General features: G+C 35.2%; 3 protein-coding genes and 1 non-coding gene across 6 annotated transcripts; 2 read left to right on the plus strand and 2 right to left on the minus strand.

The window, feature by feature from the left end:
• The first annotated feature begins 999 nt into the window (after positions 1–999).
• On the plus strand, positions 1,000–4,680 carry LOC130722550 (serine/threonine-protein kinase SAPK2-like). Its single transcript, XM_057573308.1, has 9 exons — positions 1,000–1,311; positions 1,529–1,603; positions 2,206–2,307; positions 3,040–3,093; positions 3,199–3,291; positions 3,378–3,470; positions 3,752–3,856; positions 3,961–4,059; positions 4,139–4,680. Exons 1-9 carry the CDS (start codon positions 1,189–1,191, stop codon positions 4,442–4,444), a joined length of 1,050 nt encoding a protein of 349 aa, XP_057429291.1. The 5' UTR covers positions 1,000–1,188; the 3' UTR covers positions 4,445–4,680.
• A 3,372-nt stretch (positions 4,681–8,052) lies between these two features.
• Positions 8,053–9,859, minus strand: LOC130722551 (F-box protein SKIP19-like). The gene is made up of 3 exons (XM_057573309.1): positions 9,801–9,859; positions 9,364–9,720; positions 8,053–9,023 (listed from the first exon to the last, which is right to left on the minus strand). Exons 2-3 carry the CDS (start codon positions 9,717–9,719, stop codon positions 8,399–8,401), a joined length of 981 nt encoding a protein of 326 aa, XP_057429292.1. The 5' UTR covers position 9,720; positions 9,801–9,859; the 3' UTR covers positions 8,053–8,398.
• A 4,289-nt stretch (positions 9,860–14,148) lies between these two features.
• On the plus strand, positions 14,149–22,381 carry LOC130724305 (uncharacterized). 3 transcript variants are annotated; one of them, XM_057575503.1, is made up of 15 exons: positions 14,149–14,345; positions 14,430–14,518; positions 14,801–14,867; positions 14,942–15,060; positions 15,378–15,516; positions 15,597–15,645; positions 15,770–15,855; positions 15,975–16,225; positions 16,312–16,367; positions 17,078–17,163; positions 17,959–18,051; positions 18,769–19,099; positions 19,291–19,808; positions 21,393–21,627; positions 21,866–22,381. In XM_057575503.1, exons 1-15 carry the CDS (start codon positions 14,268–14,270, stop codon positions 22,114–22,116), a joined length of 2,448 nt encoding a protein of 815 aa, XP_057431486.1. In that variant the 5' UTR covers positions 14,149–14,267; the 3' UTR covers positions 22,117–22,381. The 3 variants fall into 3 exon arrangements, with proteins under 3 accessions (XP_057431486.1, XP_057431488.1, XP_057431487.1); XM_057575505.1 differs by having other exon boundaries at positions 15,378–15,444; XM_057575504.1 differs by having other exon boundaries at positions 14,804–14,867.
• Positions 22,382–23,500: 1,119 nt separating this feature from the next.
• LOC130727094 (small nucleolar RNA R71) lies at positions 23,501–23,607 on the minus strand. Its single transcript, XR_009015133.1, has one exon. It is a non-coding gene; the product is annotated as a small nucleolar RNA R71 (small nucleolar RNA).
• Between the last annotated feature and the right edge of the window lie 3,016 nt (positions 23,608–26,623).

A 26,623-nucleotide genomic window follows, 5' to 3' on the forward strand; every position in this document is an offset into this window, starting at 1 on the left:
AGTTTTTGTCCGATGCTTTTGGAGGCTTGGTAGACGCTTTTGTTTCGCTTTTGTCTGTTTCTCGTCGCTGAAGGCGGTTTCTACGACGATTGAACGTCTGGATGAGTTTATGATGGGTAAAGTTATTCTCTTTGTGTCTTTGTCTAAGCCTCCCAATAAGGTTGTGATGGATTTCGGTACAAATGGTTCCGCTCATCACTCTGCCTCTAGGAATTCGATTTCTGGTCTTGGTGGTCCTTCTTGGAGGGATATTTTTTTGGGGGTAAAGAAGGATTCACATGTGTCGTTCTCTCCCGTTGCGGAGGTGGTGGTAGCCCTTACTTTTGATAGGGGTGTCGTTCCTGTTACATGGTTGGAATTTTTTGCGAGATGGGGTTGAGGATTCGTGATAAAGTCCTTTTCCCTGAGGCATTTGGATCAGTTCTGCAAGGTGGCTCGGCCTTCGCTGATGGGGGGAGGGATGATTTGCTTTTCCTTAAATTGGTTATTCTAGTGGAGTGGTAGAATATGATGAGGCGAATGATGCATCTACTATGTCTAGGATAATAGATGAGTCACTTTTTCCTTAAATTGCTCATCTGTAAATTATTAGCAGAGTGGTAGTTGATCATTTGCAGGTTTAGTCGGTGTTTTCTTCAAGTATTAATCGGTTGGGTATTAGAGGAATTGTCTTCAATAATAACTCTATGGGTGTTGTTTTTGTATCCCTTATGCGTAGTCTCATCTTTAGACTAGAGAAAGGAAATTTGTTATAGATTTTAATTTTGATAGTGGGTTCCCTTTGTCTATTCTAAGATCTCCCTTGATGTCATCTTGATGGATGCATTTCTTGGCCATATTTCTATGATATTTCTGATATATTAGCTTGTTTCCAGGCCATATTTATTAATCATATTTTCTCCTTTAAAAAAAATACTATTACTTTTTTCCCCTTAAGGAGTCCACCACCCATTTTCCTACGTGGAAAAATATAACTGTTTAAAAACCACAACTCAGCTCTATAGATTGCAGCCAAACATCTTTTCCTATTGGAATTTTGGAGGTCATAATGATTAATTAATGAATGATGGAGATGCTCCACATATAGAGAGAGTAGATTGTTGAATTTTCTACCTCATATATTCTTCAATACAAATTAAAACACTCTTCTTCTGTTTGGCTGTTGTTAGCTCGAGCTTGAAGATTTCAATGGAAGAACGGTATGAGATTATTAAAGTTATTGGGTCTGGAAACTTTGGAGTAGCAAAGCTAATAAGGGAGAAACTGAGTGGTGTGCTCTACGCTGTTAAAGTCATTGAGAGAGGCCTCAAGGTTGTATTCTTCTTAAAACTCCATCTCCATTTTCTGTGCATTTTGCTCCATTTCATTCTCCCTATCACTTTAATTTCTTCCTATGACATCACATCTATTACTTTTCTTTCTTATGTTCATATCTTTAGATGTCTACGGTCTACACCAAAAATAGTGGTACACAAAGCATTATTGATTTTTATCTCATATGCACTTTGAATTGTATTGGGTGTTGCAGATTGATGAGCATGTGCAAAGGGAGATTATAAATCACAGGTCCTTAAGGCATCCCAATATCATTAAATTTAAGGAGGTAACAGCCATTTCTTTTGTTTGGAATGGTAATGTGTGAATGCTTTATATATCCATAAGCTCTACTTTTTCAATTTTTTTTTGGCTTTTACCATCATCACAGTGTGCAGGGCCATAGGATTTCAAAAAAATTCAGTTTTGTCCCAAAACAGAGCAAACATTAATTCATGTCTGATGGCATAATAAAATAGAATAGGAGCCATCATTCTAGTCCCTCACTTTCATGTGAAGAACCTTTTTTCATCACTCTTTAGACTTCACCCTTCTAAAGTGAGAGAATCAACTTAGAACATAAAGTAAGATATCACAACATTGAGAAATCAAACCACTCATGTTACCTTTTTTTAATGAGTAAGGCCTTATTTTAGTCCAAGTTAGCACGAAATTTATTTTTCAAGGACTAAATTGATAAATAATGCATATGTTAGAGATTAAGATGAAGTCTTTAGAATTTTTTATTTATCTCTTTTTTGCTATGTTTAGATGGAATTTGATAGTTTAATGTTTAAATGTCCCTGCTCATGCACTTGTTAGCTCTTGATTTCATATTAAACTGTAAAATTTAACACGATTAATTACGATGAAAATGGCTATTTATCGCAGGTGCTGTGTACTCCAACTCATCTTGCCATAGTCATGGAATATGCAGCAGGAGGAGAACTATTTGGAAGAATATGCAATGCTGGTAGATTCTGTGAGGATGAGGTAGATTTAGATCGATTTTTATTGTATAAAATAGAAAGCTCCATTGACTAATTTATCATGATAGTGCTTCTGTCCAAGAATCCATTATTTATGTAATTTCTTAACTAATTCCACCATAATGCTAAAGAATAACTAGTGCACACACATTAATTACATATGGCATTAAAAAAAGTATGAGTGCTGTTTAGTGTTGAATTTTTGAATGGTAAGTTGTTAGACTTTTGGTTCCAACATGCCCTGTGATGTTAAGTTCTGTAATTATCATATTCTAATAACAAATTTTCTTGATTGGTGGTTAAGAACCTTTTTTTTTTAGTTTGGGTAAATATTTTCTTCACACTCCATTTATACTTACACCTAGAGAAATCTAGAATAAGAGTGAGAGAAATAAAAGATATTATGAGATAGAAAAAGAAAAGAGAGGGATATTGAGAGAAAATTAATGTAAATGAAATGAAAGAGAAAATGTGATGCAAATGAATTAAAATCCAAATTTTAACTTCATGTACAATGATTTAATTTTGAGAAATATATTAAAGAGGCTTTCACATTGAAGAAATTTGTAAATGTGTAACTGCATGTTATTTTAGAGACGGTGAAAAACCACAGGGAGTCAAAAATCATGATAGGCTGAAGCGATTATTCTTAACTTTTGTGATTCTCCTCCATATATCCTATCCGAAGTTCCAAACATGCACTACTGCATCGTAAATTCTTCTTTTGCATGCACAGGCAAGATATTTCTTCCGGCAATTGATTTCTGGAGTCAGCTACTGCCATTCAATGGTACTGTTCTTGTCCAATCAGAATCTAAATTGTTTCATTTTATGCAAAATTTTCAGTTCTGCATCCTACTATTTTAGCTGAACTTAAAATCTGATTTTCTTGTAGGAAATTTGCCATAGAGATCTTAAGCTGGAAAACACGCTTTTAGATGGAAGCACAGCTCCACAACTCAAAATATGCGACTTTGGTTACTCTAAGGCAAAAGCTTGTCACTCAATTACATATAACTTGTTTCAAATTCTAGTTAAAAATTCTGTTACCAATTTTCTTTGTTTTTTCTTCAGTCATCTGTTCTGCACTCTCAGCCTAAATCTACTGTGGGAACCCCAGCATATATTGCACCAGAGGTCTTGTCAAGAAGAGAATATGATGGGAAGGTAATTTTACTGCTAACTTTTACTTACTAATCAGTTGACTCAAGTGGTATGTGTTTGATCTATAAGGTCCTAGGTATGACCACTCTGTATGTGAATTTCTGCCGGAAGAGCTAACCCCATCACCACTAGATCCGAATAAGATTGTCTGTCGTGAATGATACATGCGACCAAGCCAAATAAAAATAAAAAAACTTCTAAATATTAATTATGTAATTAGTGGGGTTTTTCGAATTTGTAGCTGACATTGACCACTCAATTTTCTTATGTTGGAGAATGAATAGGTTGCTGATGTTTGGTCCTGTGGGGTTACCTTATATGTGATGCTAGTTGGAGGTTATCCTTTTGAAGATCCAGATGAACCACGAAACTTTAGAATCACACTCCAGGTTATTTGGACTGCCAAATATGTTATGGATGCCTTAATTTCCAAGTCCCATATATTTATAATATAAAGATAATTAATCGAAAATTTCACCAATATTTTTGGCAGCGAATTCTTGAGGTTCAATATTGCATTCCAGATTATGTTCGCGTCTCTAATGATTGTAGACACCTTCTGTCTCGAATATTTGTAGCCAACCCGGAGAAGGTAGAATATAATCATTAGCCCATTCTTGTATGAATATTTTTTTGTTGAATAACACATATCTGTTACATTGTTTATGCAGAGAATCACAATCCCAGAAATCAAAATGCACCCATGGTTTCTTAATAACTTGCCAGTGGAATCAATGAATGAAGGGGGTGATATGTTGAGGAATGAGGTGAATGGTGTGGTGGATGATTCATCTCAGACCATTGAGGAAATACAGTCCATAATTCAAGAAGCAGGGAAGCAAGGCCAGGGTCCAAAAGTTGATGATGGGCAATTTGTTGGAGGCAGCATGGATCCTGATGAGATGGATGCATTCACTGATATTGATTATGATTATGTAGAAACAAGTGGTGATTTTGATTTTGTTTGTGAATTGTGAGTACTACTAAGGCCTAAGAGTGTGTTTGAGTTTTCTGACAATATTTCTATTTTTAGATTGCTGCATTAATATATGTGAAATCAGGTTTGGATTGATGTAAATGGAAAAACAAACACACACGCCAAGTTAAACTCAATTGCGCATATTGCTTACGCACATTTGAATACCAATTAGGGCACGATGAATGAACTTCCGCTCTAATCAATAAAAAGAGTTTTGCTCACTTTTTGACTCAAGATGAGTGTTAACATTCGTTTGCACTTGTATTAATGGATATTCAAACATAATTTTAGTATGCATTTGGGTATAGTTGAACTTAACTTTGATCCCATTGAAATCAACATTATAAAACCTGTTTCTTCACAAGTGCCTTAGGATCTACGAAATTACATTTGAGTGGATGCAAATAGAAAAACAAACACCAAGTTGCACTTTGCCTAGTTGACCAATTGTCTCTTGAAAAAAGTAATAAAAGAGTTAAGAGAGGCTGTTCATGGATATTGAATTTTCACTTATTGGAAGAGGGGAAGTTGCTTGTCTTAATCTCAGTCTAAAATGGGGATGTCACTGCTTTTTTGCTTGCTGTGCATAATATTGAATTTCCCCTTGTCTTATATTCATAAATAATTCTGCTTTGATACTATTATCCTCCCCTTTTTAATTTTGTCTTTTATCAATCTTTTGGGATCTTATAACAAGATAACAAAGTACGATAAATATGAATTGGATGAGACTATTTTAAATAATATAAGTGATCCATCAGTATCGCATATAAGCACTGAACAAGCATCAGATCTGGACGATAGCACTGTGCTGCACAACGAAGCTACAAGTCTATTCAATAGTATACAAAACATCAAATAAAGAAATCAAAAAAAGCAAAATCAAGATCTACAAAAATCACATCATTTGAAGAATCATCTACAAGATCAAGCAACGGAAAGAAGAAAGCTCAAGGAAAATAAACAAACATACGAAGATGCAAAGCCACAATAACGTCTATTCAGAATGTATAAGCTCCAACGTTCATCAATACAGGCTTCATCGTCTATCAAGATTTGCTCTAAATCAAAATATCAAATGAGGGAGATATGAAGATACTACAGAGTCACATTACTTACAATAATCAAGTAACAATGAGCAAATTCCAGCATAGCAAAAACAAAACATTTTTAGGTAGTCAGTGACATTTGAGAAACCAACACCAGTTCTGATCCCATGATTAAAATACTGAATTTTGTTCTCAAATGACTAGCAATAATTTTTTTTATCAAGATTAAAGTCATTTTATCATACAAAATAAAGAAATAAAATTATATATATAGATCCGGGACAGATCCTTATGCAAACATAAGAGTGTCAGCTCACTCACTACCTTAACAAGATTGACATCAATTCATGTATGTCTTTAGAACCGTGATATGCAAAACCCTTGTACCATACTGAACTGTCTCTAGGGTAAGTCTATGTAATCATTCTAGTGGGAGGGATAGGTCTTGCATCAAAAGGATTAATACAAGTCAACTTGTGCTTAAATGAATGCTGTCAAAATTTTGAGCATGCATAGTCATACTGACTTTGAGTAAAATCTGGTATTGCATGAGAAGTAGAAAAAATCTGAAACTTTGTGGGTTGAAAAATATGCATGTCAGGTCCAACAAAGAAAACATCACACAATTCTCATGTTTCTACCCCAATTTATGCATGAAGCTACTAATGCTGCCAAACAATTAACATGCTATAGTGGAGAATAAAAACCAGATTCAGATTTAAAACTGGGATTAATTGGTAAGGTGACTGAATCTGAGATCAACACCATTTTAAATCTTAGTGTATTAGCTTCCTAACATAACAAATAGAACCCAATTACGATACGTCTAGCTTAAGTAATGTATGGCACAACATAGAATATTCGACAACATGACAACATGCAAAAATGAGTTCTACAATGAAATTAAAGCACATAGATTATTAAAGTGACTCAAACCAACTCATAATCCTTCAAACCATTGTCTTTATGTTGTTATACATGATCATTTTACATGAGAAAAAATCTAATTCTTCTGCGAAATGTAACTAAATATTGGAAGGTAGTCCCTCAAACGTACATAGGCTTTCCATGAATAAAACAATTTCAAAATATTTACAATTCATAGGCACAATGGAAGTAAATAGTGCATTCATTCAATTTTTGTGCCAAAGAGAAACTTTCATATCAATATTTCTTTCAATCAGATTCAGTCGAAGGTAACTAAGACTAACTTGCTGTCAATAATGAAAACTAACAGTTCATTTGATATGCACATCCCCTGGCTTCAATTGAGTATGGAAAATGAGTAGAAAACTTTTGAGTTTTCTCTTCCCTCTTATACTCTTCAGTCATCACAACTCACAAGAAGGAATAGGAGTTAGATTGGTAACTCATGACAATCCTAATTAATGTCATAATCAAGTCCTTTAATGTATATGAGCTTAAGGGCTTAATCGAAAAGAATGCTCTACAAAAAATATTTCAAACACGCATTAGTGTCATGAACAAAGTATCACCTTACCAAGAATTTGGTAAATTATGCAGCAGAGCAATGCAAGCAAAACTGAGCTTATTGTGCAGCAATTAAACACAAGGCAAGGCAAAGCTAACTATGCATCAATCACATGAATCAAGGTTAATCTTATTACACAACAGATTACACGAATCAATGTTACGATTACTATGGAGAAATTAGCAAGAAGGTAACGTTTATTATGTAGGCACGAAACCTCCAGCAAGCAAGAAGGGTGTATCCAATTTACGACAACTCAAGCACACCAAATAGGTATAAAGAAATTAAAATTAAAGTAGCACTTGGTTACTATTCTGTCGTGTATCACACTATCACCACATATTAGATTACATAAATAAAAAGAGTATCTTTAATTCAATTCTGTCATATTAGATAACAAAGATTAGTTCCTAAATTTATTAATCTAATCATGTAATGTAGTGTGCTAATCACATAGGTGTTAACAATATAAGAATGAAATAAGTCAATTCAAAGGCAATGATCAGCAATTGTAATTTAAATACTACTATTCTGATTGACATAGTTACTTAATTCCTATATTTAATAGTTTGCAATGTTCTCGAATGATAAATGATTCCTAAATTCTATTGATTCATTCTTTCCACGTACTGCTATCTAGAACAACAAGGTGTCATAGAATACAAATGAGTGATTCTTAAATTGTTTTAATTCAATCCTATCTTGCAGCACTACATTAATATATTAAGTCAAACATAAAGGGGCTTATATAACAGCTTCAGTTAGTCAAAAACAAAAAAATATTAAACTGCTTCTATGATTAACCTGAACAAACTAGAAACAAAATCAAGGGAAAAACCAAATTAATTTCCACAGTAAGGCTAGCAGTGCAAAAGGATAATACATGTGTATATAAATTAGAAGCTTAAAGTATTAAAACAAGAAATGGAAATCAAAACAGCACCTCATCCATTTGACGCATCAAAACTGATAAATTCTAACACATCAAGAATTTAGGTAAGCAATCCCATATAGGTAACGAATACCTATAATAGGCTAACAGCTCACTAAAAGGATACACAACACTAATATCTAATTGCTAAAGTATCCAATATAGGTATGAATATCAGTAACAGGCTAACAGCTCAAAGCTCATAAGTCATTTTGTCACAACTGATTCACAAAAGTACTTTGGAAACCAAAGAGATTTGACAACAAAAACAAAATACTACTTAAGCCATGTTAACAAAGTATGTGAACCAGTCATCAGAATCCTAGGACACTACAAAAGTAAAAGAACCATGGCATTTAGAACAACCATTGAGCCACTTAAATCCAAACATAAATGTCATATAGAACAGTACCTGTACCTGTACCTGCAGGTGATCAACATATCCAAAAAGAACATAGGATCACTTAACTAAAACATTAATCATAATAGCTCAAGGTAGTGAGCGTCAAGGAATTCTTCATATTCATCGTCCCTATCATTATCGAATTGAGCCCAGACTGCATCTTGATACGCCTCTAACTCGGCCTCATAATTGGCCTGGTCAATGTCACATCCACAGTCCAATTCATAATAACCAACAGCACCACCTTCAACGTAGATGGAAATTTCACTGCTCAAGTCATCTGGAAAACGCAAATTCTTTATCTGCTTACAACACCTTTCCCTCAAACTTCCACTCAAATTGACATTAGAACAAACACGCAGATCAAGAGATTCAAGACGAGGGCATCCATCAAGAATGGCAATCAAGCCTTTATTAGTGAGCCTGTTTCCCAGAAGTTGGAGATGACGTAGCTGAGGCATGGTTTTCGCAATAGCAAATGCCTCATCATCACACTCCTCGCCTTTAATTTCCTTCATGTTAAATTTCAGCACTTTCAAATGCGGGCAACATTTTCCCATGAGTTCCAAAGTATCCTTAGATATGATATTGACCGAAATTTCAAACTCCTCCAACCGCGGAAGCTTCTTCACAACCTCATCCAATTGTTCATCCGAAATTTCCCAGCATCTCAAAAGACGCAACCGCCGTAAGTGACTTCCGCTGTAAAAACATACAAAGAAACATGCTTTAAACAAAATTATGAAACTTTCAGCACTACCCAATGTTGAGTCCTAACTCAAATTTTACTAAATGAGCGAAAATCAGTAATCATAAAACATGGAATTTGTAAGAAATAATAATATAAAATTATTCATGTGACCTTTACGACCTTACCTAATAGCTTAAGCTTTTGGAATAATTAGTTATTTAACATGGTACCAGAGCCTCTATAAAATAATTATTCATGTGACCCTTACCACCCGCTTAAGCTTTTAGGATAATTGGTTGTTCGACAGAACTAAATTAAGCAAATAAAAAGAAAAATGATGAGAATAATTACCTATCAGCAATTGATTTGAGAATATCGTCAGTGGCAATATCTTTAATACTAATGTCTTGTAAATGACCAGAACTTTGTTGAATGGCACGGAGACAAAACTTCTCCAATTTGGCATGTCCAACACGAGGGTGGCTGGTGAGATCAATGGTGCGCCACATGAGAGGGTCGATACATAATTTCCACCAAAAATGACACACTAAGCTTGCAGTGGGGAAAATTTCAAAGGCACCAAGCTTGTTGAGAATCTTTGAAGCGAGTTCTCGAGGAATCAGTTGAAGCATTTCACCAAGTTTGTTTGGCTCTGTGCGATCACTAGAGCCTTGGGGTTTCTTCGCAGGCCTTTCTTCTTCTGCCATCCTGCAAATTAAGTTGATTGGTAAAATTTGTTAAATGATGATGGATAGGTTTTTATGAACAAAAAGGAATTGTAACCTAACCGGGCTTTCAAGTTGAAATGAAAAGACTTGGTGAGGGTAAAACTTACAACACACGTTGATCTGTTGCCTGTTGGTATTTGGTAACACTATTTGGCAGAACAAATAGCTTGTCAGGAAATACTAGTGGAGGTAATGAATGCTGTGATTTCTAGCCATTGGATTGATCAATTTATTGAGTATAAATACTAAAAAAATTAATATGATACGTTATCCAAGTTAGCTCAAGTGATATGAGTTAGGTGAGATGAAAGGTGAAGAATCGAGGGTATGAAACCTAAGAAGAGACTAATTTGCTAACATTAGTAACAACTAACAATTTTTTTTTTGATCACCCGTCTCCACGGGGAAAGAGCCACATGTGACTAATCTGACTCAGGATACGATAGTGATGTCCCTGACCACAAAGGTATTCACTCATTTTCTCTTAATACTTAATTCTTAGTACACTATTTCTTAGTATGTATGAAGTTACTTTTTCAAAAATTGTATCTTAAGCTTAAGGTAGCATTTGGTAGACGGGTGGAAATCGAACAGAACATGACATATGAGTTCTATTCTGCACTTCACTTGTCATGTTTTTCGGATGGAACAGAACATAATAAAAAGCTCTTAAAACGAGACACTTTGATTCCGTGGAAAAATGATGGAACATAAGGGAATGAAACGAAATACCCTCTTAAAAGCTTGACATGGTAAAAAAATGCCCATGTTTATATTTGAAATCTTTTATATCAAACAGTTTAAAATTACTTATAGAGAACACGAAATAAAAAGAGTGGTCCTTGTACTGAAGTACATACACGATTTTTTTCTTGTTGATGGAGAAAAAAGGGGTTTTCTACAATCCCCTAACACTGGAAAATGAATTTTTTTTGTTACCTCTGATTTTCTAAGTTTTAGAAGAACAAGGTGAATATGATGAACTTATAACTTTTTTAGGGTTTTGAATTTTGGGTTTAAGGATTTGAGTTATGGAGGAAGAGAAAGAAGGTGGAAGAGGAAGAAGATGAAGAAGGAAGAATATGTATTAAAACTTGATTAAAATATTTTTCAGGCTTAAATACTCTGTAGGTCCCTAAAATTGTCTGTCGTATGAAAATAAGTCCCTGAATTTTTTAATTCCGATTCCGAATCCCTGGAAAATGTTTTTTAATCAGAATAAGTCCCTACTCGTGTTTCCAGCCTATGTGGCACAATTTTTGCTGAGTCATTTATTCCACGTGGCTATTATATATTTTTTTAAATACACATGGATTAAAAAGAATTAAACATTTAAATTTAAAATTAAAATCTTTTTAGGGATTTAGGGTTAATTAGCTTAATAAGATTTTAATTTTAAATTTATACATTTAAATTTAAAATTTAAATCTTTTTAGGGATTTAGGGTTAATTAGGTTAATAAAATTTTAGTTTTAAATTTAAAAATTAAAAATTAAAATTAAAATCTTTTTAGGGATTTAGCGTTAATTAGATTTATGGTTAATTAGGTTAATAAGATTTTAATTTTAAATTTAAATGTTTAGTTTTATTTTTTTAATCCATGTGTATTTAAAAAAAAATAGAAAAGCCACGTGGAATAAATGACTCAGCAAAAATTGAGCCACATAGACTGGAAACACGAGTAGGGACTTATTTTGATTAAAAAAAAATTTCAGGGATTCAGAATCGAAAAAAAAAATTTCAGGGACTTATTTTCGTACGGCAGACAATTTCAGGGCCCTCTGGAGTATTTAAACCTATTTTTCAAGAGACTAAAATTGATGTAAAAAAGTCTACGTTGTCATCCTTAGTTGACAAGGCTTGCTACAAGACCGTTGACTTGTTAAAATTGAGTAAAAATTCTTAATTTAAATACAAAATAATTCTAGGGGTCCAATTTGATGAAAAAAAATTTTAGGAACTCAATTTGATTCCCTTTACAATTTCAATGACCAAAAGATTTATTTTAAGCCTTTAAAGAAAACTGAAAGCAAATTATTTGAAAAAGTTACTTTAGAGTGCGTTTGTTACAGTTTCTTATTAAAAATCACTTTTTTCATTTTTTATGTTTGTTTCAGCTTTTTAGAAAATCATTATTCAAAAAAAAAAATACTGAAAGTATATTATTTGAAAAAGCTACTTTAAAGTGCGTTTGTTTCAAAAAAAAATTAAGAAAATCGCTTTTTCATTTTTTTTTTTGTTTCAACTTGTCAAAAAATCAATATTTTACAAAATGTCGAAAGCAGAAAATATACTTTAGAGAGCGTTCCATACTATTCTGTCTCGTCCGTTTTGTTTTGTCTCGTCATCAAACGTTAACTTGAGGTTTATCATTATTACGGAACAAAAGAAAAATCATTATTACACTAACCCCTCTATTATTTTATTAAGAACATTGAACTAACTTGGGGTTTATACTATTGCACTGACTTCCCATAAGAATTATCAATATAACACTAGCACTCATTTGTCTTTTCAAATGATATATGGAATTTTTTTTTAAATATTGTAAAAAAAAAAATATTTACTAAAATATTGTATTTTGATAAATATTTATCAATCTATAGTAGTTTTGGCCATGTAGGATTCTTAGGTAATCACTTTTTGCAAAAACTCCTTGTACGAGGAGTTTTCTTTATGACAAAGACGTCTAAAAGTAAGAATTTTCACAGTCAATAATTACATCATCATTATCTCGCCTAAAGACTCCTCAAGTGAGGAGTTTTGCTGTCACTTCAGACTCTTAGAATGAGGCACCATTATTTTCATAAAACCTCCTCACTTCAGGAGTTCTCTTATCAAATCAGTCTTCTCATAAATTTTCAATCGTGTGGCACGAGTTAACTACTTTTCACGGCCCATAAGACTAAAAGTAAATCCACACACAAATCCAGTTGAAAACATGTAATCATAGTTGTTTTTCCATTAAAACATGTTCCAAATTACAACATAAAAATCATTACTATTGATACTTTAGGGTATCAAATACATAGATAGTTTCTATTGGAAAAACTTCCATGGTAATAATATACTCGTAGCAATTTATCTGAAACCGTTTTAAAAATTTATTCTAATTTATTTGTTGTTTTAAAAATTCAAGATAATAATATTTTTTGATAACCAAGATAATAATATTAGTTGTCACTTTTTGATTGTATTTTTTTTTCATCTATTTAATTTTACATGTTTTATTAAAAATAACACATTGAATATGATTGGATCATTTCACATATAAATGGGAGGAATGTAGTGATTTTTGTGTCTGCTTTATAGAGTGTTTAAGGTTGCCTAAGAGTATGTTTTGGGTCGTCAACCGTGGTAGTTTGAATATGCTTGGCACATTCTCTCTTCGGCTGATCACCTTTGTTTGATCAATTCGTCAAATTTAATTCAGATGGTAGTTGATCTCGTTTCACGTATTTGGAAAAGAGACTCCTCGTATGAGAAGACTGATTTGATAGGAGAACTCCTCAAATGAGGAGTTTTTCTCAAAATAGTGGTGCTTCGTTCCAAGAGTCTGACGTGACAGCATGACTCCTCACTTGAGGAGTCTTTATGTGACATAATGATGATGTAATTATTGACTGTGAAAACTTCTAGACGACTTTGTCATAAAGAAAACTCCCCATATGAGGAGTTTTTGCAAAAAGTGACTACCTAAGCATTTTACATGGCCAAAACTACCATAGATTGGTAAATATTTATCAAAATACAATATTTTGGTAAATATTTATTTTTTTTACAATATTTGAAAAAAAATTCTGATATATGAACTATAAAATAAAGAATGTCATTGTATTTTGTAAAATAGAGATAATATCAGTGCAATAATGATAAGGTGACACATAACTGAAAAATACAAATTTACCATTATAGCTAAAAAAGACAGACATATTACTATGATGTTAATTCACTAATTTACATTTTTTTGAGCTATTGATTTTGCTGATCATGCGCAAATCACCTTAACTGATGAGTAATGATACACTCACATCACTCACACTCTTCTTTCTTTTACATATTTTTTTTTTTTATCTTTCTTTACATTTCTATCACATCACTTATCATTTCACTCATTTACTTCTCTTCTCTTCATTTGTTTAAATGAATGTGGAATTAATATGTACACAAACTATAATTCTACCTACCAACGAGTGGTTGGTTGAGGTGTTACATGCTTGATTTTCAAAAAACAAAATCTCGAGTCTTGTGGATAGAAAAAAACTCCGTTGGGAGAGTTAGCCCCATCATGATGCGGATGTTTCCGACTCGAACTTGTCTAAAAAAACTATAATTCTACCTGGATCCAAATTAGATAATAATATAATTAACAAATAGGGGCTTGAAATTAAAAAAAATGAGGCTGAAATGGGTAAGCAAAGTTGTGAAACAAGTGCAGTGAAGTGAAGTGCGACTCATTTTAGCACCGAACCAGTCCAGTGCAGTGAAGTGCGTGCGGCAATTGCGCTCTGAAACTGGAACGCCACCATGGGTGGAGGAAAAGGAAAAGACCCTACCTGCTCCACTTTGGCTATTCAAAACCCTGCTTTCGATCACTATTACAAGGCAAGATTGAATAACAACGTCTATTTCTTATCCAATAAATATCATTTCTCTTTGCTCATTTCAGAGTCATTTTCTTTTCACCAGGAACAGAACATCGTGTCCCCAGAAGAATGGGATTCATTCATGCAAGTTCTCACTACTCCATTGCCCGCAGCATTTAGAATCAATTCCTGGTTTGTTTTTATTTCTTCACTCTATCGATTCCTCACCTAGTTAATACAATTGTGTAGAAATAACACTAACTTACTAATGAAATAAAGTACATATTAGAAAATTAAACAATAATTTTAGATATCAATGTTTCTTGTCACAACCTTGTAGCACTTGAAAACAAACTGAGCCAGTGTAAATTCAAATATGGATAGTAATACTATTCAACTTCAATTAATCCACATTCATTCATCCAATATGCATTGATTCATTGTTGATTTTTTTTGTTTGTTTGATGATTCCAGCAGCCGGTCTTCCGCAGATGTCCGGTCTCAACTGGAGAATGACTTTGTACAGTCTCTTCAGGCCAAGGTAAGTCACTAATAGCAATGCTGGTAAATTAATCATGCTGCTGCATTTTTTAGGTGCTGAATTGTTATATATAGGTTGTTGAAGAGGATAGTCATACAGAGGCACTTAAACCGTTGCCATGGTATCCTGATAATCTTGCTTGGCATTCAAATTTTTCCCGTATGCAGCTCAGGAAGAATCGAACACTTCGAAGGTAAATACGTTATGATATACGGGTGTGTCTGAATTCATAGCATGAATTGTACCTATGGAGTTTCGCATTGGATATGTAGTTGTAAGTTTCTATCAGTCCAAACAGTTTATATAGATGCATTATGATTTTACTTTTGGTCATTACCGTTTTCTTACTTTGATGGTCTTTGCTTATGACTGTAGTAGGATTGGTAGGTGCATTTAATTATTTCAGAATGCATGATTCTTTCCTACTACTAATTGAAATTGATTATCTATATAAGTTAGTTCTTCTAACTAATGTTTCAATTCCTGCTTCTTATTATGTTAATCTCTCAGGTTTCATGAATTCTTAAAGCTAGAAAATGAACTTGGGAATATTACGAGACAGGAAGCTGTCAGCATGGTGGGCGAGTTTACATACTGTCTGACACTCGTCATGATCATACAGGATCATTTGCTTTTGTTTTGGAAATGTGTACGGTTTAGTGCATGTAGATTAGTTTACACTCTTTCAAGAAATTAATTGGTGCAGACAAATGTTTGTTTGCAATACAGGTGCCTCCTATGTTCTTGGATGTACATTCAAATCATTTTGTTCTTGATAGTAAGCAACTTACGCTGCACCAAAATACTTTTTCTCATTATCGATTGATCTTTTCCTATTTTGGTTATTAGGAATGCTGATTTCAGTGTTCTAACTACTTTGCTTTTACATTGCTTCTATTCAGTGTGTGCGGCACCAGGTTCAAAAACATTTCAATTGCTTGAGATTTTACACCAATCATCTAAAGCTGGATCACTTCCTGATGGAATGGTTTGTGTCTCTATCATTATGTAATGTTATTTTCCAGACTAAATATTTTTCTGATTATGACCTGTCCTCATCAGGCTTCATTTGCAAAATTTATTGACTAGTCTTTGTTTGATAATTAGGTTATAGCTAATGATCTAGATGTCCAGAGATGTAATCTTCTCATATACCAAACAAAAAGAATGTGCACAGCCAACCTAATCGTCACTAATCATGAAGCTCAGCATTTCCCAGGATGTCATTTAAACATGCATGATGGTACAATGGAGGCTGATGAACATATCACCCAACTGTTATTTGATCGTATTCTGTGTGATGTACCATGCAGTGGAGACGGTACATTTCGTAAGGCACCTAAGCTCTTGAATAAATGGTATTCCTTCCATCACCACATTCCTTTCCTTTTTCACTTTTAATCTATTCTATTCAGAACCTAAGCCTAATATTGCTTTTATGCAGGAACACAGGGACAGGAAATGGGCTTCATAACCTACAAATCATTATTGCCATGCGAGGTACGTTTCGATTGTTGCCTACCTGCTCTTGGGGAATGGGGATTGGGGACTGACTTTTTTAGGCTTGATTTGATTTCTCTTTTAATATGTTATTAATGCAAGACAATGAGTTGACTGAATCTTAGTTTTTAGTTTATTTGGTAAGGAAGTTGTATCATGCTGTTAAGAATGCTGTCATTTGGTTAAACGAAAATTCAGTTATTTTTTAATTATGATAATGAAAATAGACTTCAGTTTATTGGAGAGGGAAGTCATATTGATGATGAAAAGCATTCTTAGCACCAAGGAATCGAACCATAGTGATATATTGATCAAACCCTTGAATTGTTCATTTCTCTTAAGATCTTTTTAATGTTTATTTTTAGTTTTACACACGCCTATTTTTGGGCGACCGACATCCATTATGTGGCATAGGATTACATCCTGTATAAAATTTAATAATATACTGCTTCTACGAATAACTAATTCTGCATCTCTTTTGAGACGGGGACCTTTTATCATGATGTCTGCTCATCATATTGTATTTTTTTAGTGTAAATTGGCTGCCTCTTGTGATTTGATTCTAAAATTTATAAAGATGGTACTGGCCTACTAAGATCAAAGTCCTGCTATTTATCATCTTAATATATATGAACTAGGGTTAGTGTGACTGTGACTTGACTGGTAGCATTATTTTAGCAAATTCAGCTGCCTTTTTTTAATTTTCTCAGGTGTATCCTTACTTAAAGTTGGTGGAAGAATGGTTTACTCAACCTGCTCAATGAATCCTATTGAGAATGAAGCTGTCGTTGCAGAGGTAATCAGCCTTGAATGCTCTACAGTATATGGTTCCTAGCCATCCTAAGTAGTCTTTCCGTTGTAGGCTTTGTAAATGAAGAGTTTTGCTTTCTTAAAATCAAGTAAATAACTCATGTATTGTCATATGAATTTGTTGCCTCCGTTGATGAAGTCCCTCACCCTCCAAATTCTATATTTTGAAATATCAGATCTCAATTGCCTATGTTAGATATCTGGCTGGTAACATTTTTTTATGAAACATGGGCTTTGATTTGAAGAAAGTATTTGACATCAAATTATATTTTAATAGAAGATAATTAATGGAATAATATGGTTTTGGACTAGTAACTTATCGATAGTTCAATTCATTACTGGCACTAATTGATGGATAACAGTTCTGGAGCAAATTATCAATGATCAAATTCATTACTTGGACAATCTTATCCTACATTTGACTTCCTACTTCTGTTATTAATATAATTTTCCATTCGTCATTTTACGTTGCCTATAATAAGATCTTCTTTCTAAAGAGATTCGATTCGGAACTATGATATGTCCAAGGTCCAATATTGAAAGAATTTCAGAGGTTTTCCTTGACTTTGTCCCAAGTTTTCTGTGGTGGTGTGAACATGAGATTACAAAGGCCAAATTCCACAAGATATTACTGCTTTATAATTAGTATAAAGCATACAATGAGTTTTCTTCCATAAATTAAAAAGATGCTTTCAAGTTTATGTTTATTTTTTTAGTAATTTATAAGGAGAGGAGCTGGCTTAATTCATTCCCCCTACCTTACTTTTCTAATCAATTGCAGGTTTTGCGGAGGTGTAGAGGGTCTCTGGAACTTGTTGATGTCTCTAGTGAACTTCCACAACTTGTTCGTCGACCAGGTCTTAAGAGATGGAAGGTTTATGTTTCTTGTGACCATGTGTCTTGAGTTGCAGAGTTTTGAAGATAATACATGTAATGTCAAGAAACAGATATCTAGGTTGGCTTACACATGGCAAAGTTTAGCATGTTTGTCATCTTTCGGGAATATTGGGGGGGGGGGGATGCACTCATTACTCGTAAATGAATTCTTTCAATTTTCATACACGTGTCAACTGGAAGGGTTTTAAAGGAAAGTTGTGAGTTAGGGTGTCTATTTTTCAGCATTCTCCCTCTGAAAGGTTTAAATTCAATATATTCCCATACAGTAGCTGTAGGCTGTAAAACTAGTTCAGCTCAGCTCACCAGTTATATCTCTTACAACACTTCATTGCTTGGTTGATGTGTTTGTTTCTTCATTAAAAAGTATTATTCGTTTCCAATTGATGGACTAGGACTGTTAGTTTTCTGATTGGCTTATTGTTCTTAACTGTGTCTTGCTTGTTGATTCTTTCTAATTGGACCATTTGGATTTCCATCAAGTTATTTCCATGTGCATGGGAAATTGGGAATACATTGAATTTTAACCTTTCAGAACAGAAAATTCTTATGTTTATTGAGCTTGAATGTTTACTTCCACCAAAAGTAGTTGGATTATGTATGTAATCAAGCTCTTGTCTTCAAATCTAGAATACTAGAACAGGTAAAATGTTTGTTATGCAGCTGTACATCTGAATGTATGATTTTGGAGATGCAGGTATTTGACAAGGGCATGTCATATGTCTCTTGCAAAGATGTTCCCAAGTTTCGTAGAAGTATAGTTCTTCCCAGCATGTTTCCGAATGGTGGAAGCTACCAAGATGTTGTTAAAAGTAACAGTAACTGTAATATCAGCATTGGAGATGAAATTGCTGATGATGTTAATGGAAATTCTGATGATGGTGTTCAAGAAGCGGAGAATCCCGTGATGCACGATATCACTGAGGTTTCTGCTTTGCCACTAGACCGATGTGTGAGGTTAGTGCCTCATGATCAGAACACTGGAGCATTTTTTATTGCTGTATTGCAAAAGGTTTCTCCTCTGCCAGGTAATTTCTCATATGATTTGTGTTGTTTTTTCTCTCTCTCCGAAATCCTAATAAAGAGAATTAAGGAATTTGATAAACACTGGGAATAACTCCTTCAAGATGCCATTTTTAAACTATCTACATTATTTATGTATGTTGTGAGACATGCCTTTGCTTGCCACTATTGGCTTGTGATTATTTCCTCTTTGCAGTGATTCAGGTAAAAACTAGAAAAGACGCTGATAATCGACATGTAGATTCAGCAGACCAGGGAAATGAGGATGCACAAGTATTGCAGATCAATCCATCAGAAAGTACACATGAAAATGTTTCAGAGACTAATACAAATGACAATGAACCCGATTCAGCAGATTTGAAAGTTACTCCTGTTATATGTGAAGATGGGGATTCCAACGAAGCCCAAGAGCCCCTCAATGTAGAAAATATAGCAAAGATCACTCCAGGAAAAAGAAAGCTGCAGATGCAAGACAGATGGAGAGGCATTGACCCTGTTGTCTTCTTCAAAGATGAAGTAGTTATTAACAGCATTAAGGCATTTTACGGGATTGACGAGCAGTTCCCATTCGATGGTCACCTTGTAGCAAGAAATGGTGATACTAGCCGTGTCAAAAGGATCTACTATGTCTCCAAGTCAGTCAAGAATGTTCTTGAGTTGAACTTCTCTGTTGGGCAGCAATTTAAAATAGCTTCCGTTGGCCTAAAGATTTTTGTAAGTCTACTTTACTCTGAATTCAGAATTGTTGTTTTTGTTACTATGATAATTTAACATTTTTTGACACGCCTTACTTAAATTCACGATCTCAACAAACTATTTTATTACTCAAGTGCAAATTTTTAAGAATAAAATTTAATACTCAATGACACACAATTACCCAAATCCCAATCAGCCAGAGAATTAGAGTTTTTATGGTGAAGAAACTCAAACTAATTCTTCATATTTATGAAGTAAATTCCATAAATAAAAATTTACTTCAAGAGGTTAAAAATTAGGCTCAATTGTACTTTCAGTTGAGCAAATGTAATCCCTTATATATAGCACTATCCTTTTCCATAACTCAATTTCTACTGAAAATCTTCACAAATTAAATAGATTATACTAGTTTAAGTCTTTCCACTCAAAATTCACCATTAAAAGACATGAATCCTTTTGATGTCCAATTACAACTCAAACTTCCGTTTTGTTTTAAAACCTTCCACTCAAAATTCACCACTCTTCACCAACGGTTTTGATGTCCAATCTCCGACTCGCCCAATACCCAATTTCGATCTTCCACTTCCTGCACCAGTTTCATCAACGTTCCTATGTCTCCCGAACTATGTAGTTGGACTTCTGCTGGTATTTCATCGGATAACCTTAACATCTTGAGCACCTCTTGTTACCATGTCAAAGATGAGCCCCCAAGACTCAAACTCATCAGAACTTCATATGGTGTTCTGTGACAGAGATTTGAAATTGACCCAGAAATGCTCGCTTGAAGATCACCCTAACACCAATTTTTGCATAATCCACCTCGCTCTTTGCCCTCTTTTTTGTTATCCTGATCTGAATGCCTCCTGTCACATTCAGTTGTGCTCTCTCTCTCTCTCTCTCTCTCTCTCTCTCTCTCTCTCTCTGTGCTAACAGCATTCCCATTCCACCCATTTCAACTATCCTCATCATTCCCCACATTCCTCTCATTAACCACTTAAATATGATTGCCTTGGGGCCCTGTTTCCCTCGTTGCCTATATACATGAATTATAGGCTATCAGTACCCATGACTCTGTTAGTTAGTTGTTTCTATTTCTGCTTTCCTCGACTTAATTTGAAATACATTTTGACTTTTATCGGATATGAAAAACAGAATCAGCTATGCTGCATGATTTCATTTTGACATGATTATTGGTAGAGTATAGACTATAGAATATTTACTGTAATATGTTGTCAGATTTGGCTTCTAAGAGGTGCATTTTTTAGAATACAAGGATAACCGCTTACTGAAAGAAAAACAGTTAAGATTATGATTATATATATATAATAAATTAAGTTTTTTAAATCTTAACTTATTGATTTTTATACCAACGGGATAATAATTTTGCACCTTATTCTCTATAATGCATTTCTCATTTTAGAGGAACTATATCATGTAATGTCAAAATAGTTTGTTTAGGTTTTTTTTGTAAAAAAATAAACCTAATTACTTCGCAATAAAAGAAAGTATTGATCTGCCCTTGACTGACAGTGAGAAATAAGTTCTTTGATTAGTTGTTTTTGTGAATAACCACGTAATGTGTACTATGTCCTTATCATTCAGGAAAGACACACATCACGTGAAGGTGCCTCTGCACCATGTCCTTTCCGGATCACTTCTGAAGGATTGCCCCTTATCCTCCCTCACGTCACCAAACAGATTCTGCGTGCATCTCCTATAGATTTCGAGCATCTTCTGCAGTATAAGACTGTAAAATTTGCAGATTTTGTTAATGCCAAGTTTGGTGAAAGGGTTGCAAACCTAATGCCAGGCTGTTGTTTGGTAGTTCTAGGTGAAGGTATGTATCACTACCACCTTGAGAGTTGAGAGTAAGAGTGTGTTTGTTTATCCATTGGATTGGACGTGAATGTGTTTTTTCTCAATCCAACAACTTTGATCGGTTGGAAAGACTATCTTGGTAAGCCATATATATATATATATATATATATATATATATATATATATATCTGGAAAGCCAAACACACTCTTAATGCTCATTTGTTTTGACGGTTTACGTGGTAACCTCCTTTCTGCAGGGAACATAGCTGCTCCAGAGCCCCTCCAAGTGGATGAGTCAACAATAGGCATTGGCTGTTGGAAGGGGATGGCAAGTTTGACCGTGATGGTCACTGCAATAGAGTGCCAAGAACTGCTTGAAAGGCTTTTAATTCGTGCAAACACTAACAGAATAGGACTCCTCATGCATGAGGACCAACCCTCTCATAATGTGGGAGATGAAGAACAGCAGTCGAATGCAAAACACGAAGATGTGGAAGCTGCTTGGTGATAAAATTGAATAGTTTAAACTCTTCAATAGAGATTAATCACTCATTTCTACGTTGAGTAGTTAAACTACGTTTTAATCTTTTGTCATGGGCTCTTTTCCTTTATAGTCATGTCTTCTTAGTTCTTACACAAGCATTTACAGAAATTAAGGCTTTTGCTTCAGCCATGAAAATTGTTTACGATTTTGTTGCTTTTCTTTCCTTTTTTGTCATGTTCTTTGTAGCAATGTGAACATCCTTCGGTAATAGAATAGTATTCTAATGCTACATTGCCCCTCAAAATTCTTACACTACATCTAATTAGTCATTTGTTGATTTCAAGTATTGAATTGTCACCCGCTTATGTATCCTCCCCCGCCGGAACCTGCAACATGAAGGCCCTACGCACCACTTGGTCAATACTGAAACCCCTCAATTGGAAGATGAGTAAGTTTCAAGCCTCACACAAACAGTACACCAACGTCTGGACCTGGGTTACAATGTCGCGATCTTCCTCATTCAGCACAACTACCCAAAAATTCGTCACAGACCGAAATAAACTCACCCTCAAAGACAACGGGCATGCATACCAAACAGCTACAGATGCCGGGCAGCGAAGCAAAAAATGCTCAAAGGACTCCATGTCAGCATCACACGCACCACAATTCGAGTCAATGTCTAAGTGTCGGTGATGCAGCAGTCTAACCGGTAAAAGGCCCATAATAGATCTCCAAGCTACCTCTTTACACCTCGGAAAGGCTGGAGATATCCATAATTTCTTCCACAAGGAGGAAGACAGCGCAACCGCATAAGAAGACGAAGTTTCATTCTGCTCTAACTGTGCTCTCACAAATCTGTAGTCAGACTTACACGTATAATCCCAATACTCTGTTTCAGGCCAATACAACATATCCTCTTTCTCGGACCTCCTCAAGGGCAAAGCGAGGATCTTCACTGTTGTGCCTGGACAAAAGATCGCTTTGATAAGATCTCTTCTCCAGCACATACGTTGTCTATCCATTAAGGCCTCAACCTTTGTAATTCACATCTCCTCAACTATATCATGATGATAAATAATAGGAGTCCCATTCGGGAGCCATTTATCAGACCACACGTTCACTCGGGCCCCATCTCCAATCCTCCACGTTCAAAAATCCATCTCATCTTTAAGATACTAGACCAAGCATAGCTTGGACCGTATCCTTTCTTCGCCCCCCCAAATTGTTCCACTGTGGAAATAGACCGCTTTAAACACTCGAGCAAAACATGAAATAGTTTAGTCAGGCGAGTGTATATTCGCCACCAAAACATGAAATAGTTTATTAAAATGTAAAATGTGCTGGAAAATAAATATACCCTAGAATGTCCAAAATAATCCAAAAAATGACCAATTACAGCCGAGTCCGAAAATTGAAACAGGAGATCAACTCTTTTGTCCAGATGGATTCCGAGAACCTCCATGAAACTTGGGAGAGGTTCAAGGGATTGTTCAGAAAATGTTCTGGACACAACATCTCCCTAGCTGATCAAGTGGAGAAGTTGTATACTGCACTCTATGACTACACCAGGGATAAGCTTGACACTACTGCGAAAGGAGCCTTTGATGCCTTAGCTACTCAACCAACTTTGGATATCATCAACAAACTTGCAGCTCGTGCCGCCCATTCCATCAATGATCGAATTAAAAAGAAATGAGTCCTTCAACTTGACTCCTATGAAGCTTTACTAGCTTCAAATCAAAAGTTGTCCTAGAAGGTTGATGCCATAATCATGAAGCTTGAAGGAAGTTTGAAGAGTGCAGATGAAGCTGAGTTCGATGAGGAGGTAAAAGTCTTAGGTAATTACAATAATCCTTACTCCAACACTTACAATCCAGGTTGGAGGAATCATCCCAATTTCTCTTGGAGGGATAAGCCAAACACCCAATCAACAAGCTCAAAGGCCTCCTGAGAAGAGCTTGACAGGAAAAAGTTGATGATCCCACCGCACTTACCACTACTTTCATAGGTGAAATGCAAACCATTGTGAAGAACCATGACGCCTCCATAAAAAACCTGGAAGTTCAGGTAGGCTAGCTGGCCAAGGCCATGACTCAAACAAGCCCAAGGATGTCCTCTTCAACCACTCCCACGAATCCTAAGGATTCAAACTCTGAAAATTGCTCCGCTGTCACTCTTAAGAGTGATGAACCTTTGTTGAAAAAAGGAGTTGGAAAACAGGGTGTGAAACATGATAAAGAGGAGTCTATTGAGGAAAAGTTTTCTTCTTTTGACAAAATCTCTTTTTCCTCAAGCTTTAGTTAAGGAAATTTTGGAAAAGAAATTCCTAAGATTTCTTGATGTCTTTAGAAAATTGGGAATTAGCCTTCCTTTTGTTGAAGCTCCGAAACAAATGCCTTCTTTTTCTAAATTTATGAAATATGTTTTGTCCAAAGGAAGAAAACTTTGTGAAATTAATGAAACTGTCATGTTAATAGAGGAGGTGAGTGCTATAGTGCAGAAAAAAATTCTCAAAAGTTGAAAGATCCTGGAAGTCTTACTATACCTGTTAACATGAAAAACTTGCCTGTTGTTAGAGCTTTATGTGATTTAGGGGCCATCATCAATTTGATGCCGCTCTCTATGTTTAAAAAGCTGGACATGGGAGAAGTCATCCCCACCATGATGTCTTTGCAGTTGGTGGACAAGTCCATTAAGCATCCTTATGGGATTGCTAAAGATGTCTTAGTAAGAGTTGATAAGTTTATTTTTCCAGTAGACTTTGTAATTATGGGTATGGAAGAGGATGCACGAGTTCCACTCATTTTGGTAAGACTTTTCTTGGCAACTGGAAATGCTAAAGTTAATGTTGCAAAAGGTTTGCTTTCCCTAAAGTGGGTGATGAAAAAGAAAAGTTTTTGGTGTTCAACTCTAGAGAACATCTGAACTCTAAGGATGTATTTAGGTGTAAATTTTTTGATGAATGTGTGAATGAAGAGTTTTCCAGGTTTGCAGGAAAAGACCCTCTAGAAAGAATAACCATGGAGGGATTGGATTTGAAAAAGTTGGAACAAGATGAGAAGGAAGTCTTTGAAGCGGCACACCAAATAGAAGCTTCTGAATCTCTCCTAATTAATCAGTTTGAAGAATTAAGGTGAGATGAAGAAGTTCCTAAACAAGAAAAGGGGGAGCTGAAATCATCACTTTCAAATCTTAAGTATCCATTTCTTGAAGAAGAGGATTTTATCTTTGGAAACAAAATGCAGAAAGATGAGGAGAAAACTTCAAGTCTTAGCATCAATCTTGAGGACCTGCGAATCAATGGAAAGCATGGCAATGAACAAACACGAGGATGAAATTTTATGAACACACCAAGGAAGCAAATTAGTGAGAATTTTCTTAAACCCTCTACTCTTAATGTCACCATGAAATCTGGAAGTGCAGACAATGTGACGGTGCAGCTGTGTCAAAATTGGCATGATCTAAAGGATGTAATGCAAATTGCAATAAACCCCGGATATAATTTTGAGTCCGGGGGTAGTCTATCAAAGACTATAACATTGAGCTTCTTGGGAGACAACCCAATGACAGGTTTGAATTTTCATTTTTAGGTAGTTTTTGCATGTAGTCTTTTGCATGATTTTTAACTTTAGGATTGAGTCAGTTTTTAGATTCTTGTTATCATGTCTTTATGCTCAACTTGCTCAAGCGGTTTCACTTTTATTTGGCTGCTCATGAATCTTTTGTTGATGATACTTTCACATGCTCTTTTATTGTGGTCTTGTGCATGCCAATGTGTTTGGGAGGAAAAGTGAGTGAATGATCTTTACTTGAGTTCTTGAAAAAGGGTGTTCCACTACAACACCCTAACATTTTTGTTCAGTGTTGAGTGTCTCAATGCCTAACGTGCTTGCACATACTTAGCTTTGTTTTGAAATGCATATTGGTTATTACTTAGTGTTTGAACTCTTGAAGAAACTTGGTAGGAATTCTTTCTGGCCTCAGATTTTAGTTGAATTACACTCCTTCCCCTAGTTCTCTAAGTTGAGCCTTAAAATTGAATAATTTTTCTTGGTCTCTAAGGGCCCGTTTAGGGTGTTTGCGAGTTTTCAGTTTTTGGTTTCCAAATGCAATTTTGAAAACAAAACGTGTTCGGCAAAAATGGAGCTGAAGTGAGTTTTTATTGATTTTCAAAACCATTTTAGCCTATTTTTCAAAACCACAAAATATGGTTTTGTGATTATGGTTTTTAGTTTCAAAAACATGTAACTTTATCACCACCACCACCCACCGCATCACCACCACCACCACCATCACCACCACAACCACCTTCACCACCACCACCGCAGTCGCCACCACCACCGCCACCATCTCCGCCACCACATGCATCCTCCACCCATGTCACCACCGCCACCACCACCATGATCATCACCACCGCCGTCGCCACCATCTCCGCCACCGCCGCCGCCTCCACCACCACCACCAATCTCCACCGCCACCATCTCCACATGCAATCTCCACCTGTGCCACTGCTGCCACCACGACCTTCACA

Source organism: Lotus japonicus, chromosome 6, assembly GCF_012489685.1.
Source record: "Lotus japonicus ecotype B-129 chromosome 6, LjGifu_v1.2".
Classification (NCBI taxonomy): domain Eukaryota; kingdom Viridiplantae; phylum Streptophyta; class Magnoliopsida; order Fabales; family Fabaceae; genus Lotus; species Lotus japonicus.